Below are 20,311 nucleotides of genomic sequence, written 5' to 3'. Positions count from 1 at the left end.
TTATATTTGTTACTTCATTTAATCTTCACAGTAAGTACTATTCAGGGAGGTTTAGATATTTTCCCAAGATTATGCAGCTGAAGTTCCAAAGACTGACTGCTCTTTATTCCTATATCCAGTCACCTGTGTCTGCAGCTATAGAATATAATCTCTTTTTTCCCCTAACTTTCTGTGAATTAACATTTAAATGAGCCCCCAGTAAGTGCTACCTTGCTCTCAATTGCATACTCAATTTCAGTGAAAGATGACAAAAGAAAGGCATTTCTACTTACTACAGATCACTGTAATGAAATTTCACAAAGAGCACTGGAAGGGATCTAGGCCCTTATATTAAATAGTTACAATAAGTCTGTCTGTCTCTTTTGTTTCTATTCTCCTTTACTTTTCATAATTCACCTTGATAAAATAGATTATAGGACTTTTTCATTGCAGTAGTTGTGGATATTCTCACACTATTTCTTCAGTACACACAAAGACCATATTTGTCTTTCATGAAAGTTTTATCTCATACATTAAAAAAAATAGGAAGCTGGAAGAAAATTAAGATCATTTAGTTCAGTTATTTTATTGTGTAGATGAGGAAAAGGTCTCAGCAAGCTAAAATCTTATCCTTATGAGTATATAATGGTAGCAAGAACATTTATGCTGCTTCCTGGAAGGAGCTGATGGCATCCTGTGTTGGAGATGTTGATTGAGACAGTGACTTTTGAACCATAAGGACATTTTTGGGGGAGATTCTGGCTTCAAACAATCGTGCTAACGTTCTTTGTGGAAAATCAAGGTAGTTCTGACAATACTAGGTACCAAAAAAAAAAAAAAACCCACACAATGTCCTACCAAGGGAGGTTGAATCCACTCGAAGCAATGCAGCTTTCAAAACTTGATTTTTAATGGAAAACTGAGATTACATATTTAGGCATAGAGAGAAAGGAAATTGAAACCAATATATTTTTACTTCCAATCTATATCATACCCTTTCTCAGCTAACCCACCATCTTTAGCAGCATACTTGAATCCTTATCACATAGAAAACACGATAAATACTGTACACACTCAGTCACTTCTTCTGTTTCTTTCATGAGAACATTGTTTTAATTGTTCTAAAATATGCATAGCACAAAATTTACCATCTTAAAGATTTTAAGTGCACATTTCAGTGGTATTAAATACATTCATATTGTTGTACGAGCATCAACACTCCTTCATATCTAGAAATCTTGTCATCTCGCAAAACTGCAACTCTACCCATTAAACAATAATTACCTATTCTTCCTTCTCTCTAGTTCCCAGAAGCCACCGTTCTACTTTTTGTGTCTATGCTTTTTATAACTCTAAGTATCTAATATAAGTGGGATCCTGCAGTATTTGTTTTTGTTTGTGACTGATTTATTTTACTTAGCACACTGTCACCAGGTTTCTTCCATACTGTAGCAGCATATGTCCATATTTCCTTCCTTTGTTAAGTCTTGAATGATCAGGAGGGGCTTCTGTCATTTTACCATTTGTTTCCTATGTACTCTTTGGTACTTTTTGTTCTTCAATTCCTGCATCACTGCCCTTTTATGTTTAGTTGGCATTTTGTGATGAAATGTTTAAATTTATTTCTCATTTGCTTTTGTGTATATTCTATAGCTATTATCTTTGTGGTTATCATGGGATTACACTTAACATCCTAAAGTTATAACACTCTAATTTATATTTATAGCAGTTTAACTTCAACAACATACAAAAACTCTGCTTCTTTACATCCCTGTCTCCACTCCTTTCAGTTATTGATGTCACAAAATCACAGCCTTATGTTAGGTTGGTGCAAAAGTAATTGCGGTTTTTACCATTACTTTTAATAGCAAAAAACACAATTACTTTTGCACCAACCTAATGCATTGCGGGTCTGAAATAAAAACTAAGAATTTTTTTAAAAATGCATTAATCTTTTAAATTGTGTAGAAAACAAAATGTGATTTTCACACAAAAGGTACAATAATGCTAGCTTTTAGAATAACATTTTTTTCAAAGTTAGTCTTTTAAATCATGGAGGAAACAAGAAGTATAGTACAAGTCACTGTTAAAATGATACTAGACTTTGTAATTGCCCATATATTTACCTTTCTTGTGATTTTTATTCCTTTATATACCTTCAGGTTACTCTCTGTTGTCCTTTCATTTCACCGGAGAACTCCCTTGAGTATTTCTTGCAGGGAAGGTTTAGTGGTAAGGAATTCCCTAAGCTTTTGTTCATCTGTTCATCTGGGAAGGTCTTAATTTCACCCTCAATTTTGAAGGGCAGTTTTGCCAAATACAGGATTCTTGGATGACAGGATTTTGTTTATCTTCTCTCTTTTCTTTTTTTTTGAGATGGAGTCTCCCTCTGTCAACCAGGCTGGAGTGCAGTGGCACAATCTCAGCTCACTGCAACCTCCACCTCCCAGGTTCAAGCAATCTGCCTGCCTCAGCCTCCAAAGTAGCTGGGATTACAAATATATGCCACCATATCTGGCTAAATTTTGTATTTTTGGTAGAGACGGGGTTTTACCGTGTTGACCAGGCTGGTCTCGAGCTCTTGACCTCAAGTGATCTGCCCTGCTCTGCCTCTCAAAGTGCCAGGATTGCAGGCATGAGCCACCACGCCCAGGCAAGTTTTTTTTTTCTTTTGACACTTTGAATTTACACACACACACACACACACAGAATCAGTCTAAGCTGATATACATATATAGGTATATGTATGTATATGTGTGTGTGTATATATACACTTAACATATCACACACATATATATGTACATATGTGTGTGTGTGTATATATCAGCAGATTTCTCACCAGAAACTTGGATATATGTATCAGCCCACACTGCTATCCAAGCTTCTAATGAAAAATCTGTTGATAATCGTACTGAGGATCTCTCATATGTGATGAGTATCTTCTCACTTGCTGCTTTCAAGATTTTTTCTTTAGATAGTTTGCTTATAATGTATGTTGGTGTAGATTTCTTTGAATTTATCCTACTTGGGGATGGTTGAGTTTCTTGGATGTATATATTCATGTATTTCATGTATTTCATCAAACTTTAAAGTTTTCTTTAAATATTCTCGCCCCGTTCCCTCTTCTTCTGGAAAATTTATACATTGCTCTTCTTCATGGTGCCCTGCAAGTCTCTTATACTGTGTTCAGTTTTCTTTGATTTTTTTCCCTCTTTTCCTCAGATCAATAAGTTCCATTGTCCTATCTTCAAATCTGCCTGTTTGTTCTCCTTCCAGCTCAAATCTGCCTTTGAATCTCTTTAGTGAATTTTTCATTTTAGTTATTGTACTTTTCATCTCCAAATGTTTTTTGGTTTCTTTTTAGGCTTATCCCTTTAAAGATATCAAAATATCTTTTGATATTTCATTTGTTCATCCATTGTTTCTTGACTTCCTTCACATCTTCTTTGACTTTTTTATGCATCTTTAAGCCAGTTGTTTTAAATTCTTTGTCTAGTTGATCTACCGTTAGATCTTTGTCAGAGATACTTTTCATCAGTTTATTTTGTTTTCTTTGAATGGGCCTTCGAATAATATACTCTTCTTTGCATGCCTTGTGATTTTTGTTTTTGTTGTTGAAAACTAGAAATTTGAGTCTAATAATGTGATAACTCTGGAAATCAGATTATTCCCCTTAAATTGCTGTAGGTTATCTCTGTGCCACAGATTACCCTGGGGTATAAACTTAAGGTCTTTTCAGGTCTTTCTTAGCCTGTGACTTTCCCTTGGTATACACAGTAACTTTCTAATTTCATCTGTATAGGTGGTTGTGTTTGAACGTCCTAGTCTTTTATATCTAGCTCCCAAAAGGGGAACTGAGTAAAATGAAATGAAAGAAAGTGGGCACTGGCTCTTAAAATTCCCTGGAAGCCACTTCAGCTAGAAATGGAGGGACTTGTAATGATGGAGAGAAGTGCAATGACAATGGCCACCACCTCTTTGCACCTTTGCCATCAGTGACAACAGTCGGTAATCAAAGCACAGATCCCAGAATTTGGAGGGCAGATCCTCTCTGTCTACTCTGGATCACACAAGCTGTGTGCAAGCTGCTCCAGGAATACAGGCCTGCTTGTTTGCCATAGAACTGGGGTTTGAGGGATTCATAGATGTGACTGTGCTAAGAGCTGAAACTAACCTAAATTAACTACAATTTACCGTCTAAGCCTTACCCTGGAAGTTGCAAGGGTTCAGTAGACTTGAGTTCCAAAATAGTTTGCATTAGAAAGATCCTGCCAGTGCAATTGTTGTCTGGGTGGAGAGATGTATTCCTGTTGCTTTCTATTCTGCTGTCTTTCTATAATCCTCATTCAATTCATTTTTACCAAGACAAACACATAGTGCAAAAACAACTGCTGTTATTTTTCAGTAACTAAATTTTATTGAGAATAAAGCATTGGCTTTGAATTTAGGGGCATTCCCAAATTATGTGTTATACACTCGGCAAAATCATCTGCTCCTGTCCTGATTTTTTTGACTATTTACTTGTAATAAAACTGTGGATTATTTTCTCATAAAATACAATTAAAGTAAAACTTAAGTTCTAATTTTAGAGAAGTATAATATCTATTTTCAATGAAATACAAATTGTCTGGCTTAACTTTATTCTCTCACAGATTGATTTATTTTCCTTAGAATATAATACCACTGAGATATATAAACAATGTTAATTATTAATGGATTTTATCCATAGGAAACCTCTTTTTGTTTTCCAAGACAAAATATCTCTTTAAAGGTCATTTTAACCTTAATATTGAAACCAACTGATGTCTTTACATCAGAAGTAAAGAAAACTCAAGGCTTTTGAATCACTTAATAACAAAGCCTATTTCTAACAATGTGCTTATCATGAAAATTAAAACCAGTAACTGTAATTTAAAAAATAAAATATTAGAACATGGTTCATAAGAATAGAAAGAAAGAAGCCAATTATCTTTATTTTTACTATGCAGAAAATTGGTATTGGGTCCACCTGTATTTCTGGATAAATTTAGCTTTTTTTAGTAAGACAATTATTATGTACTTTGACATCAGAGTAACATCCCTTGTTTTGTTAAAGATATAATTAATAGCGTAAAGACCTAATTTTAATGAAGAACCTCACCCTGTTGTCCTGCTTTTTTACCAGAGCTTTAAAAATGACAAAAGTCAATTAATTTCCATAGTCTTTAAATTCTGGTTCCCTAATCTCAAGTTATGATTAATGACTATTAAAATGGTAGGATTTCAGGCATTCAGCAAAAAATAAACAACATAGAGACAAAAGACACGAATAACCTAAAAAATAATGACTTCACTCCTTAGTAATGAGACATGTCCATGCTTTTGTGATAATAAAGAAATAAGCAATGGGATAAAGTGCTGCCTTTTCTTTGAGAAGTAGTTGGTATTTAGCTTCCTTTAGAACCTGTTTGACCTGTCAGCATTTGTTTTCTTATTTATATGAAGCCTCAACTGAATTTGCATTTAGATATTATATTCCTGCACTATACTGAACAGATCATTCACTTTTTGTTAGGATATTTATTTGAAGTCTAGGTTGGCATTTGTGCATGCATGGCTACCTAAGGAAGATGTATTGCCATTATGTACATCCAAAATCTTTTTATGAATAACTTTGATGCCTAAAAGCATCCACGTAAATTAATACAGTATTCTGTGCATTTAATACTCTGGAACATTCTGGTATCAGAATATGTAGATACACATATATGTGTGTGTGTGTGTGTGCGTGTGCGTGTATATATATAGAGAGAGAGTGTCTTGCTTTTTCACCCAGGATTGAGTGTACTGGCACAATCACAGCTCACTGAAACCTAGTACTGAACTCAAGCAATCCTCCCCTCTCAGCCTCCTGAGTAGCTGGGACTACAGGTGCATGCCACCATGCCCTGCTAGTTAAGAAAAAAAAAAATTGTAGAGACAGAGTCTCACCATATTGCCTAGGCTGGTCTCAAACTCCTGACTTCAAGTGATCCTCCTACTTCAGCCTCCCAAAGCACTGGAATTAAAGGAATTAGCCACTGTGCCTAGGTTGTTATTGTTGATATGTATATACTTGAATATCATGTTCTGTGAATCACAAACAATATTTAGAATAGTTTAGAACAAGGGTGGGCAAACCTATTCTGTAAAGGAGTAGACAGTAAATATTTTAGGCTTTGCCTATTGTAACTACTCAAAGCTGCTGTTGTAGCATGGAAGCAACCCTAGACAATATGTCAACAAATGAGTGTGTCAGGGTTCCAATAAAACTTTATTTACACAAACATGTGGTAGACTGGAATTAGTTTGCAGGTTGCAGCTTGGTGACCCCTCATTTAGAACACAAGGAGACATAAAGATCTGTAATCTTGAATAATTCTACACCTATATATTATAGAATATCAAATTCATGGGACAAAGACAAAAGGGAGAAGAAAGGGATAAAGTAAGAATAAATAAATTATTAATAATTTTTTAATTATATTCTCCATCCCTCCCTCACAGAGATCTCTCATAAGTATGTGCTCATGCAAATTCTTTCTACAAAGTGTTTGACATCATTTTTAAAGATCAAATTAAATAATATCTTTTGTTCAGTTTTTTTCCTAGAAAATATTTGCTACCACTAGGCACACTGGTAAACCAAACAGTAATTTCCAAATGTAGCCTATCCACATTGCAATTTGTTTTACTTAATATTTGATAACTAACATATCTGTTAAGTTGATTGGTTAATACAAACAGTGAATGGGAAACTTGATTTCTCAATTACTTTACATAGCCAATTCAGCAGATTAATGCATCTATCCACTTATATTTAGACAATGTAAGAGTTCATCATTCTTCCGATACTTATATTTTAAATGAAATGTTCATGATGTTCTAGATGTCAAAACATAAAATTTTAATGAACTAAATCAGTGTTTTATGTAGATTTTGCTTCGATAATACTTTAACTTACTAGGGTGATATTTAGAACCCTTCGTTTCAACTTATTCTTTGAATGTCTGTTTTGAACACTAAAGATAATTTAACTTCTGCCTAGTTATCCACACATTATTTTCCATTCCCTTCTACTAAACTTTTCTAACTGACTCAGACAGTAAACCTATATAAAGTCTTGAAATCTTGTATTTTTTTTTCACTTATCGTTAAGTCCTAAAGTCTATGTACTCATGACGAATTTTGATGGTTTCATCCAATATCTTATCAGGATAATCTCCAGTGGTGACTACATATAAGGAGGTAAAAGGAGTTTGTTGGAATTAAAGGGAAAACACAAAATCCATGCTCTGGATGTCTGTATGAGGTTAAAGGTAGGGAAGTGACATGTGAATAATAAACCAAGAAATACGGTAAATCCAGATGACCTATAGGCAGTCATGAAGGTCCAATGGGATAAGGACAAGTTGATTTAAGAAGAAAGACTTAGGCTTGACTGCATTGTTCGTTCACAACAGAGTTCATACTACATCAGGTAGGCAACATCCCCTAGGGAGTTTATCCCACATTACATAGAAAAGAGCAGGACAATCACCAATCCCAACACAAACCAGTTAGCCCAAAGTCTGGGAGGTGGCTTTTAATAAGCATCTGTCTGCTGAGGATCTCTAGAAACTGAGGGCAGGCTAAACTCCTTAGGGGGATATTAAGGTTCCCCTCAGACCTGAACAGACAAAGGTATGTCCACATTCTGTTAGTTAACAGAATGAGGCTATGGATGTGCTGCCAGACCAGCTTCTAGGTAGTGTCAGGGCTGGAGAAGAATGTCTGGAGAAGAAATCTGCAGCAAAAGGCTGCCTTAGGTGCAGGAATTATTAATACGTAGTGATTCACAGAAAAGCTAAGAACAGAGCAAGGACTGACACATGGTGATTATAACGGGGAGCTCTGTGTACATCGAATATACAGTGCTTTTTAATTTTCAAAGCACTTTACAATGAATGACAAGTTAAAGGTGTAAACTCCATTAAAATAATTAAAAAAGAAAAAGACTTCTCTCTCAGATTGGCCTCACAATTTAAATATTCCATTGTATTTGCAGCGTCATTCTTGGCTATTTTCTAAGGGGGCTTTAACAATTTTTATATACCAAAAAGTATATTCTGAATAAAAATAGTTATATGTATGATTTTTGCAATACTAGTTTTCATTTTTTTTACATTAGGAGGAAAATAGGTTTTCTTTCTGTCACTGTACAGTTGCTAGTCTTCTAACTATAAATATTTGGTCACAGTGAATTCATTTAAATATTGGGATAAATTCTACTAGCAGTTGCCACATTTCCTTCAGGGCTCTGTATTTACTTATTTATCAGATTCCGCAAATTGTATGCTTGGTTTAAATAGCTTCGGGGCAAAAATACAATAAAATTGTATTAGTTAAAAATATAACTGGCATCAGCAACATGAAAACATAACAGTAAAACAGCATGCACATATACATATAAATAGTCATCATTTTAACAGTCCGTTGGGACAAGCTCAACGGCTATCTATTACAAAGATAGATTGTGTGCCAAGCCCTGATGCTTAAAAAACTGGGACTCTGGGGAACCATACAGGCTTGGAACTCAAGCTGGAATGGTCATCATAGGTTCTTCAGAGGGATGTAGCTCTCCATCCGGAGGAAAATCAACAATAGTTAACAGAAGTGGATTTCAAATTTGGCAAGAAGATCAAGAGATAATAAAACCTCATGACTTTTTTCTGTTTTGTGGCAGAAGATGACAGCATTCCTAAACATCAACACCCACCCAAACCTAACAGATATTGAGAAATGGGTTTGAGATATTTTTAATTTATAGTAAGGAAATAGAATGAGAAGTGGGAAGTAAAACTGTGTGTGTGTGCGCATGTGTGTTAGTCTATCTGACTGTGCTGTAAACTTTAAGTGTCCAAGCAGATAAAATAGATGCATATACATAAAACCCTTATAAATATGAAGGTTCTTAGAGATTTTATTCTATTTATTGTTTAAATGGTCTCAAAGTGATCTACATAAACTGCAAGTCTCATTACATCAGAATCTAGCTGTAGTCTTTCTGTGGTTCCCAAATGCCTATAAGGTTATATCCAAGACATTCAGCACAACACACAAGATCTTTCAAGATCTAGGCCTTGCCCACCAACCTAGCCTTCTCTTTCTCCCCTCTTCTGCTCACACATTGCACAAAATCTTATTAATACTGCTGGCTTTGAGCAGAAAATCTTTTGTTCCGTTTAATTTTTTCCTCTGCCTGACTCTTAATTCTGACCCAGAACACTCTGATTAATTTTCTGTCATAGAAATGCCTAGTATGAAATCCCCAAGTCCAGGGCAGTCTTCCCCTCTGTGTATTCTCCTGTCATTCTCTCCTATCACAGCATTTAAGACATTGTTTGTAACTGCCTACGTAGCCTACTTATTTGAATAATCACTATTCTGAAATCTTCTCAAATGCAAAAAATATGCCTTCCATTTTGCATCTGGACTCCACTGAAACCCATTTATCTGATTTTTCTACAACTACTCAAGTCTTGTAAAATCCATGTTTTCACACAGCAGCTCACAAAAACTTTAAGTGATGTAAATTAAATTATATCACCATCACTTCTCTGCTTCAAAATCTCTAATAGATACCTATTGTGCTTAACTTATCTTAGCATAATTTTTGATAAATCTCTGCAAGAGTCAACCCCTACCTACCTCTCAGGTCTCCTTTTACTCACCCACTACAATTATATATATTTTTCTTTTTCTGTAAAAATTAAGCTCTTTCCTGCTTTGAGGTCTTTGCAATTGCTATTCCTTCTGTGTGTTCTTTGTCCTAACATCTTCATGGCTAGCTCTTTCCCGTCATTTTGGTCTCACTCAAGTGTCACCTTCTGTAATCACCCTTTTTAATATTTTTCCTATAACCAAGTCATTCCTGATGGCAGTCATCAATGACATTGACAATGTATTTCTATTTATTCTCTCTTCTGGGCCCACAGTAAGGTTGTACTTCCTGGGACCTTTGTGGTTGACTGGGACCAATAAGATGGGGCCCCACGCTATGTGACTAGGTTTGGTCAATGAATTGTGATCAGAAATGACGTATCTTCCTTTTGCGTTGGATATGAGACCATCCAGAACTCTCGTTGCCCTCTCACCTCCAACTGCAAACATTCAAGTTGGTCTCTTATTCATCAGCTTGGGTCTTTGAATGACAACCACAGGGATAGCCCACCTACTGACTGATCCACAATAGATATGTAAAATGAGCCATAATTAAGTTGTATATATGTGTAAGATGCAGAGATTTTGTATGGATCTGTTATCACAGCATAACCAGTCTGTTATTCTCTGTTATACTATCTATAATATTACTCTGATCCGTTTTTTTTCACAGCACTTATGACTTTCTTAACTAATTTAGTTGATTTCTTGTATAATTATTTATTAAAAGCCTATATAGTCCCTTCTCTGCTCATGTTCAAGTTTTATGAGAATAAGTCTCTGAACAGATGGTTCCATGGTGTAATGGTGAGCACTCTGGACTCTGAAAATAAGTCTCTGTCTTATTCCTTGCTCTATCCCAGTGCCTAAAAAATGCCTGCTGACTGGGCGCAATGACTCATGCCTGTAATCCCAGCACTTTGAGAGGCCAAGGTGGGTGGATCAACGGAGGTCAGGAGTTCGAGACCAGCCTGGACAACATGGTGAAATCCCGCTTCTACAAAAATACAAAAATAAAATAAAATAAAAAATAAAAATAAATAAATAGCCAGGCATGATGGCTGGTGCCTGTAGTCCTAGCTTCTGGGGAGGCTGAGGTGGGAGAATCACCTGAACCCGGGAGGCAGAGGTTGCAGTGAGCCAAGATTGCACCATTGCACTCCAGCCTGGGCAACAGAGTGAGATTCCATCTTAAAAAAATAAAAAAGAAAAAGAAAAAGCCTTCCACGTTGTAATACTAGTCTGCCTCACACAACTGGTAATGTATTGAACTTTTCGTAAAAGAACAAATTTTATTATGATCTTACAAAATAAATGATAAATTTTATTAGAAAACAAACAGGCTGAGCAGCAATGATTTAAATATAAAAATTAATGGCTTTATAAATGCTTTTTGATTATTATATGAATGAATTCTATTTTTGTTCTTGAGTTTTTACATGAGAAAAACCATACAAGAAGTTAAAAATGGTACAATCATAAAACTGAGCAGACTCTAAAGTTTAATTATGTGGGTTTGAATCTCATCTCTGCTACTTATCATGTGCATAGCTACAGGAAAATTAATCATTTCTGTGACATGGGATGCTTTCATAGGCAATTCCATTTATTTGTTTGAGACAGAGTCTCCCTCTGTCCCCAGGCTGGAGTGCAGCAGCACAATCTTGGCTCCTTGCAATCTCTGCCTCCCGGGTTCAAGTGATTCTCATGCCTCAGCCTCCCAAGTAGCTGGGATCACAGGCATGAGCCACCACACCTAGCTAATTTTTGTATATTTAGTAGAGATGGGGCTTCACCATGTTAGCCAGGCTGGTCTCAAACTCTGACTTCAGGTGATCTGCCTGCCTTGGCCTCCCATAGTGCTGGGAGTACAGGTGTGTGCCACCGTGCCTGACCTATTTATTTATTTTTTAATCAAAAAGAGCTGATGGTTATTCCTTTTTCCACTGGGTTCAATCTGATGTAATTAATATAAAGCATAAGCAAAATGGAATGCCATCTAAGCTACCATATCAATGCAAGGTACACAGGATGGGAGATAAAGAAACACTCAGAGAAATGTGAGGTCTTGGCATTCCTCTTGAAGACCACCTTGAGAGTCAAGAAAAGCTCTAACTTTCCGACACAGGGAAAAAAATGCATTCAATAAAAAGCATCATGTATAATTTCTGAGCTTTTATAAATCCTCTAAAATCTACTCATGAAGTTCCTGAATATATAGACCCAATCCTACGTATTATTTTAAAGTCAATTGAGTCCTAAAAATCATGGACATTAGCTGGGTGCAGAGGCTTATGCCTGGAATCCCAGCACTTTGGGAAACTGAGGCAGGAGAATCTCTTGAGACCAAGAGTTCAAGACCAGTCAAGGCAACAAAGTGAGACCCCATCTGTACAGATTTTTTTTTTTTAATTAGCCGGGTGTGGTGGCACACACCTGTGGTCCCAGCTACTTGAGAGGCTGAGGTGGGAGAACTGTATGAGCCCAGGAGGCTGAGGCTGCAATGAGCCATGATTGTACCACTGTACTACAGCCTGGGTGACAGAGCAAGACCCTGTCTCAAAAACAACAAAAATAAAAATGACAGCAAAAATCATGGACATTAATAGGTGACATTCTGAAGACAGGAGGGCAATCCAAGCTGGGAAGAATAATATAACCAAGACAAGGAGTTACACATTAGTGATGTGTAAGTGCATTATTAGAGAATCGTCATCCTCTTTAGGTTTGAAAGTTCACAATATTATATTTTCTTCTTTGGACTATACTCTTGTTTTATATTATTATAATGCAGTTGTTTGTGGTGAACCTTAGTAGATGTTATGCCAGCATCCAGAGGTTCAGACATGGGTAGCTTAAGAAGAAAAAAAAAAAAAATCTCCAGGTAAATGTAACATTTGTATTTAAATTTATAAAGTAAATATTTATTTAGAATAAGAAAACAAATGAGTGGATTCACTTATGAAGCACAAATAAATCAAACTATAGCAAGCAAAGCAAATGGAAAAAACCTTAGACAATAACGGCATACTCTCTCTCCTCAAAGATTCTGCTTTGATCTTTATAAAAGGAAGGTGCTAATGTAATTGAGTTTGGCCCCATATAAAGCAGGTAGCAGCTGTTAACTTTGCAAGGATGCCAGCCCAAGACGCTCCCTAATTTTCAAAGTACTAGAGAATCTAGGTTTTTACTGGAAATTCTCAGATTTTTAAAAGACCAATAGTGTGTTTATCAAACATACTGAGGAACAGTTTCAATATGTGAGCTGCCAGTCTTTGATTCTTATTTTGGAGAATGTAGAAAAATCAATAGATTACACCTTCCATTCTTTATTAAATATTTGAAATCTCTGACAATTACCTGAAATACAATTTTTAAATGTTATTGGTTGAGCTCATACTACAGGCTATAAAAGTCAGATGAGCCAAGGTTTGTTTTGTTTTGTTTTCGAGGACAGTTAGGTAGAAGGAAAGAAGAACAAAAAGCCCTTTCATGGCTGCACTGAAGCTGGGCTCTTCACCACAGAATGATGCACAGAGCTGAATGGGCCTTGGAGGTCTATCTGAGTTGTCTCTTTTCTTCTTTCTGAATATTGAACTAATGTAGGATTTTCAAGTTATAGCCTAGGCTTAAAGACTTCACAATACCTTGTTTATGAAACCAGTCCCAAAATAACTGTTTAGAACTGTAGCTATGCCATACAGTCATTCCTCCATATACACTGGGGATTGGTTTCAGGACCCTGAAGATATCAAAATTCAAGAATGCTCAAGTTTCTTATATGAAATGATGTAGTGCTTGCATATAACCTATGCACATCCTCCCATAATATACTTTAAATCATCTCTATATAATGTATAATACCTAATACAATGTAATATGATATAAATAGTTGTTATACTATATTGTTTATTGATTTTTCTTTTTATTGTTGCATTGTTATTTCTTATTGTTTTCTTTAATCCAAATATTTTCTAAATACTTTTGTTTGAATCATTGAATATATTTCTATATAGGGCACTCTGCAGACACTAGATAAATATGGTGGGAAATTGCTATATCACATTTTATATATATATCTCCCCCTTGTGCACAGATTTTACCATGTTTATTGATTGAGTGTGATTGATTGTGTGTGTGCAAACCAAGTATTTTGTCTAACCATAAAGATGGTATGTCCAAAGTGAGAATGAATTAGATAGCTAGAATACTAGAAAAATAGAGTTTTTGTTTTTGGAAGGGGATTTCAAGCAAGCCAAATCTCAGTGCTTTATTGTTGCATGTGTTCTTAGCAGTGGTCACTTTTGAAAATTAGTCCTAGTGATTTTCTCTTACAATTCATGTTTTTGACCAATGGAACTTCTTTACCCTTGCTTCCACAGGGTTGTTTCTCCTTGGTTATTTATTAGTTCAGCATTACTGCACTAGCAATATTTAGGATGTATGGTCAAGTCCATCTTGCACATCTTTATAGTATTGTATCACCTGACAGATTATAGTTGCTGACAGTCTTTAAATAAAGAAAAAATAAAGAACTAACCCATTTATATTATAGAAAATAACGGCAACAAAACTTTGTAGTTGAATTAATCCTTTATAGATATCTAATTTAATTCTCACTTCAACCCTGTGGATGCATTCCCACTGAACAAATAGAGGTCTCAAAAGAGTAAATGACTGCTTTGGTGATATCAGTGTTATTATGAACTATGACATTAGATTAACCTTCATTTATAACCGTAGATATCTACCAAACCAGTGTAATAAATAATGAGAAATTCACCTGAGCCTGCTTCAAATTAATCATAATTATATAGATCAGTTGCTGCTATAGGTAGCTTATACATCAGTTGCTAGATACAGCTATACAAGATACACAATAAATTTGTTATATTAAAACGTTGGTCTAAAAATATCTACTAAAATATTTATTTACCATAGTATTTGGAAATAGATTAGTATATCTCATAATATTAGATGTTAACATGAATTTTAATAAGCTGCAGATTAGTCACGTTATTCAATTGTTAAACTGCCAAACATCTGTATCCCAACATTTATATTTTCTTACTTTTATTTATGTTTACCTGCAGAATTTATCCTATATTTTTAATCATCAGATTTGGGGCAATAATGTTACCTGGCCATTGTTATGAATTATTAATTGGTAAATTTGAATGTATAGTGTTTCATTAAATTCTTACATTTAAGTGTCTATTCTGATTCTAGAATTGAAATCCTATGTCCAGAAGTTATATTTATTACCTGTTTTTTTGTATCCATTTCTCAAATTTTTGGATGCTATTCTTCAAAGATTTTGTTAGTCAGAAAGTACTTATTAGTTTTTGGTTATTTGCTTCTTAATAATTTGAAAGAAATTACCCAGAGAAAGATAAGAAAATCAGCCAAGGTCTTATCACTAAGATTAGAGTGTATAACCTAATTCATGTGTCTTAGAGAAAGGCCTTTAAAGGTTTTATCCTTTAGACATGAGTACAGACCACAACAGAATATCCACAAATTATCTTCCTTCTTCTTTTCTAATGTACATAGTACTTTCAGAAATTTTACGGGAAGCAAGAAACATCATTTTATCGGACTATTAATGTTATTTAAATGAATTAGAAAATACTAGAGTATATTTATACTTATTAACCATCTAAAGTAAAAATGTATTCTCTCTAGCATTATAATAATGCCTGAAGAAAGAAAAAAAACGTGAAATAAAAACTACCAAGTAAAATCATAATTTCTCTCCTATCTTGCTCCCCTCTGCTTCTCTCTTCCTCATTTCAAATTAAGAGATTCGTTCTCCTGCCGGTTGTAATGGAAATGAATTTCAATGCCACCCTGATGGTAATTGCATTCCTGATCTGTGGCGCTGTGATGGAGAAAAAGATTGTGAAGATGGTAGTGATGAAAAAGGTTGCAATGGTACCATACGATTGTGTGACCACAAAACCAAGTTTTCCTGTTGGAGTACAGGTAAGTGAACGTTTCTTTTGGCTTCTATTGGGGCTCCCTGAGTGGGGAGTCCCTTTGGCCCAGCCTGAATCTGTGTCTCACCTTTGTAAAAAGTAATCTTGTATTTCTGGTAGATGTGCTCATGTATAATAATAATAGCTAACATTTAGGGAGAACTATCAATGGGGCTAGCATAATTCTATGAATGTTCTCTGCATGTATTCATGAGGCAAGGAGAAGTTTTTAACTTGCTCGTGCTCACAGAGCCAACATGTCAGACTTAGGATTTAATTTAATTAATTAATTAATGTATTTATTTTTGAGATTTGGGATTTTAAACCAGGCAATCTGGAATACAGTATCTGGAAATTCAGAATCAAGAGAGAAATAAGCATGCTAAACCAGCTGGCATTATTTCTCTTTCTGTAGATAAGGCCTCACCCTAAAATTTAAATGAAGATGACTTAGAAAAGAAAGACAGAATTATATATATTTATTTTCAACTAATTTCCTAAATGTTATTGTACTATTGCTTATTTCTATTATGAGGAAGATGCTGACTGCCATTTAAAGCTTTGATTTGAGAGTCATTGAGGCTATCATTGTGTTTTACAAAGATACCGTATTACTATGACTGTTCCATTTTGGTTTCGTGTGCGTGCACGCATGTGTGTGTGTGTGTGTGTGTGTGTGTGTGTGTATATACAAATAGGAAGCCCAAATGGAAAAGTTATAGTAATAGAATATCTTACATTCTACTATATTTTATTGTGTATACTGGGTTCCAGTTGAAATGATAAACTTATTTTCTTCCCGCTTTATGACAGATGATGTGTTGAAGTTTAGAGAAAAGTAGATTACAATGAGCTATTGTGGTTTAATGGTTTAATTTGTGAAATGGTTGGTATCATCCTCCAAATAATCCATGGAAATAATTTTCAGTAGATTTCATGATACCATCTCTGGAATCTCTCTTTGACGTGAAACTGTTTTTCAATTGCTTCATCATGAGCTCTTAAGTGATTTCTTTTGCTCCCTATTATTACGTATTCTAACAAAAAGTACAAATAAGAAGTTGTAAAAGGTGTAAGAAAACACTGTGAAAACCACGTGGCTGATGTGCATTTAAAGGTGTAAAAAAAGCACTGTCTTTCTTTTCTTAAACATGCCTCTTGGTTACAATTAAATATTCCAATAAGAAAAAAGAAAAATAAATGCAGGCTAACATAGGTGTAGATAAATACATACTCCCTGAAGCCTTTTCCTAGCAAGGAAATTGTGTTTCCAAAACATTTTTTTCCAGCAATATTTTTCACAATTATGTGACTCTCTTCAATTGTTACATAAAGAGTCATAATTTTAGGGTTATTTGTTAGAAAAATGTGATTTTAAGTTTGGAAATGGTCTTTTTGGAACATGTATTAATTGAAAATTAATAGATGAATTATTGTAAAATGAATGAATTATTGATGGCATAAATAGGTTTTATTTAATACGGCAATTCTAATGCCAAAGAGCCAATTATTGGACTCGAGTTAACATACTTCAAAGCATATATTGTGTATATTTTCTCCCTATAACTTCTGGCATTTTCCTGATTGTATTAACTTAAAATATAGCAGCTAACAGTTTTTAAAATATATATGAAAAAGAAACTGGCAAAGCTTTGTTAAAACAAAATATAAACCAATATGGAAAATCCTGAGTTTCCATTACTTGGATATGCTGTTAAAGCAAATTTAGATGCGAAACATAAAACCAGGCTGCAATTTCTCTATACGGAAATAAATTATAAGGAGATTCACAGTAATGTAAATTCTCAAAGCTATGTATTAATAAAAACTAGTTTGAACTTTTAGTTGAGAAAAAAAATTTGCAGACAAAGCGTGTAAATAATAAATAGTACGATTAAGTAAATTTAACAGAATATTATAAGTGCTTGTGATTTATTTTAAAATGTGTATTGATATTTTGCAATGAACACTTATAAAACAACTTCCTGTGAATATGATTCAACATCAAAATAAATCTGAAGTATGATGAGGAAAGCTGGCTATCTTTAGAGAACTGAATTTTCTGAAACACTTTTATATGTGTTGACTTGAGATTTGGATTATCGATTTAATAATGCTTTTAATTAAACATCAGATGTTTCTACCAGTTTTTAGGTAAGCAAAAATTTAATGTAAAAAAACACTGTGATAAAACATGTTTCACTTTAAAAGGAAAAAGTGAAAGGTAATAATTTATCCATCTGCTTCTAATTTGATCTGTGTTTTGGATATAGTAAACCACAATTTATCCAACTTCAGAAGAGTTGCACAATTACAAAGTCACATTTATGACAGACTTCTATGAACATTGCAGTCATTAAAATGAACCACAAATATAAGTAATGATTTAAAATATGTATTCATCTACAAACCTTTTGATATTTTTTTCATTTACTTTAAATTCTGAGTTTTACAAGCTATAAGACCTTTAAACTACCCACAATGTTTAATCCAAAGTTCATGATTATTTTCAAAGTTTTTTTAAATGTTAGCTGAACATTCAAAAGTTTCAGGCTAATTAATTTATGTATGGTAATTAGAATAGCTCTTTTATACATAAATTGTCATCTTTTGGTGTTCAAAACGTAGGCACATTAGGTTTTTAAATTCCTATAAAGATGAGAATGAGAGCTAACTTCAAGTACAATATAACAGTCATCATTTAAGAACTTCTAATCTCAAAGGGCCTATTTTTGACCAAGAAGTGCTTACACTCCAGACTAACAAATGGCAGTTGTATTATAACTGGGGAAAAGGGAAGTGAATTTTCAGTCACTCTGTCATGGAAAAGAAACTCAGAAATGCCATTCTTCATAGTGATGGCAAGGTACTGGGAAAATAGGCCCTCCAGCTATTTGTAGGAATGTAAATTTAATCCTTCTGTCCTACTTGTATAAATTCATGTAAAGAAAAGTAGGATTGTATAAGGTTATATATGCACAAAGATATTCAATGAGTCATTTTATTTTTAATAGTAAAAAATTAGAAACAATATATTGCTTATCAATAGGGATGGTAATAAATAGTTGTGTATTCACACAAGTACTCTAATGTCATTAAAACAATAAAGAAGGAATTCCTGGAAGGTGAGACTTCAAGTTTACACTCTGAACTTTCTGCTTCTCTGTTTTCACTTCTCAACACACAGAAGTGATGATAACATATAACAGGATAAAATAAAAGAGATACTGCCTGATGAACAAAAAATATGTATCTCTGAGTAACAGAAATATAGCACAGTATCAAGTGGTGTGCTGAGCTAAAGCTGAGTACCTTATTGAGTTGGGTATGTAGGCTAGCAGAAATGAACGGGTACTCAGATCTTAGGGTCAATAGAAATAAAGCTGTCCCACATGAAGCTGAGATCTGGAGGCAGGCATTACTGGAAATCAGAACCTGGAGAGAAATTCCATTTGCTTTTGAAAGGAGAGTTGAAAAACTATACGTATCACTGCTAGTTGCTGCCAGCGGTAGTTACTTAAATGAAGTCATGTGCCTAAAGAGATGGGAGGACACAGGCATGGCATTTGAGCCGAACTTCTGTCTTGCTTGGAGATTGAATCTGATAAAAGTCCAATATTGTTTTAGGATAGAATCTCACTCAAAAAATATAAGTTGTATTTCTGAACCAAGAGTGCTGAAAATAATGGGGTGGGCCAAAGTCCAAGCAGCAATGCTTGTAGATAGACACAAGTAAACTCACAAAGTCAGAGAGGAAAATGAAAGTTCTGATCCAAGATGAGATTACAAACCAGAATTTTAATATATATGAGGAAAACTATCTCATTAAAATCAGTCATTACAAAATAAATTATTCATGACCAAATGAAAATAAGCTATATGTCAGAAAAATAAGTACATTGAGACCTTCAAAAAGAAAAAGAAAAAATATTACTCCCAAAATGACTAAGAATTCAGCACAGATACGACAAGCAGAATAATTGCAATAGGAAAAGGTGGAAAATGAGACTATCTTAGTTCAGGCTGCTGTAACAAATTATCATAAACTGGGTTGTTTAAACAACAAACCTTTATTTCTCACACTTCTAAAGACTGAGAAGTCCAAGATCAAGAACAGGGAAACCTGGTGTCTGTCTAAGGCACTCTTCCTAGTTTGCAGATGGCAATCTTCTTATGATATGCAAACTCTACTCTCGTAACTGATTACCTCCCAAACCTCCCAATACCATCACATTGGGGATTAGGATGTCAACATGAATTTGGTCTGGACACAAACATTTGGTCCATAACACCTATAAGAGAAATGTGGTTCAAAACCATATTGGGATTGCATCCTTTTGACATCAGTTGATTGATAATAAACAAGCCCAGTAATACCCATGCTGGTGAGAGTACAGGAAACAGACACTTTGCTTTCAGTGGAGATTGGCAAACCTCTATGGAAAGCAATATATCTCAATGTTTACGTGTCTCCAATTTTACCCACAATTCCACCTCTAGGAATTTATCACATAGATATATTCATGCATTTGAGGAGTGAGATGTACAAAGATATTTATTTAAAGCTTTATTAAATGTGTTTAATAAACTTAAACCAATACATATATACTCTTCCATATACACCAAAGTTATAG

General features: G+C 34.5%; 1 protein-coding gene across 2 annotated transcripts in view; it reads left to right on the top strand.

Annotated features, from left to right (window-relative positions):
- The window catches only part of LRP1B (LDL receptor related protein 1B), a 1,943,477-nt gene that overhangs the window by 1,215,713 nt on the left and 707,453 nt on the right, over positions 1-20,311 (top strand). For both annotated transcript variants that reach the window (XM_055261032.2, XM_063631317.1), the window contains exon 21: positions 15,502-15,684. In XM_055261032.2, coding sequence (XP_055117007.1) covers positions 15,502-15,684 — 183 coding nt within the window. The remainder of the gene's footprint in view (positions 1-15,501; positions 15,685-20,311) is intronic.

Source organism: Symphalangus syndactylus, chromosome 22, assembly GCF_028878055.3.
Source record: "Symphalangus syndactylus isolate Jambi chromosome 22, NHGRI_mSymSyn1-v2.1_pri, whole genome shotgun sequence".
Classification (NCBI taxonomy): Eukaryota; Metazoa; Chordata; class Mammalia; order Primates; family Hylobatidae; genus Symphalangus; species Symphalangus syndactylus.
This window is presented reverse-complemented; position numbering and strand designations above follow the sequence as displayed.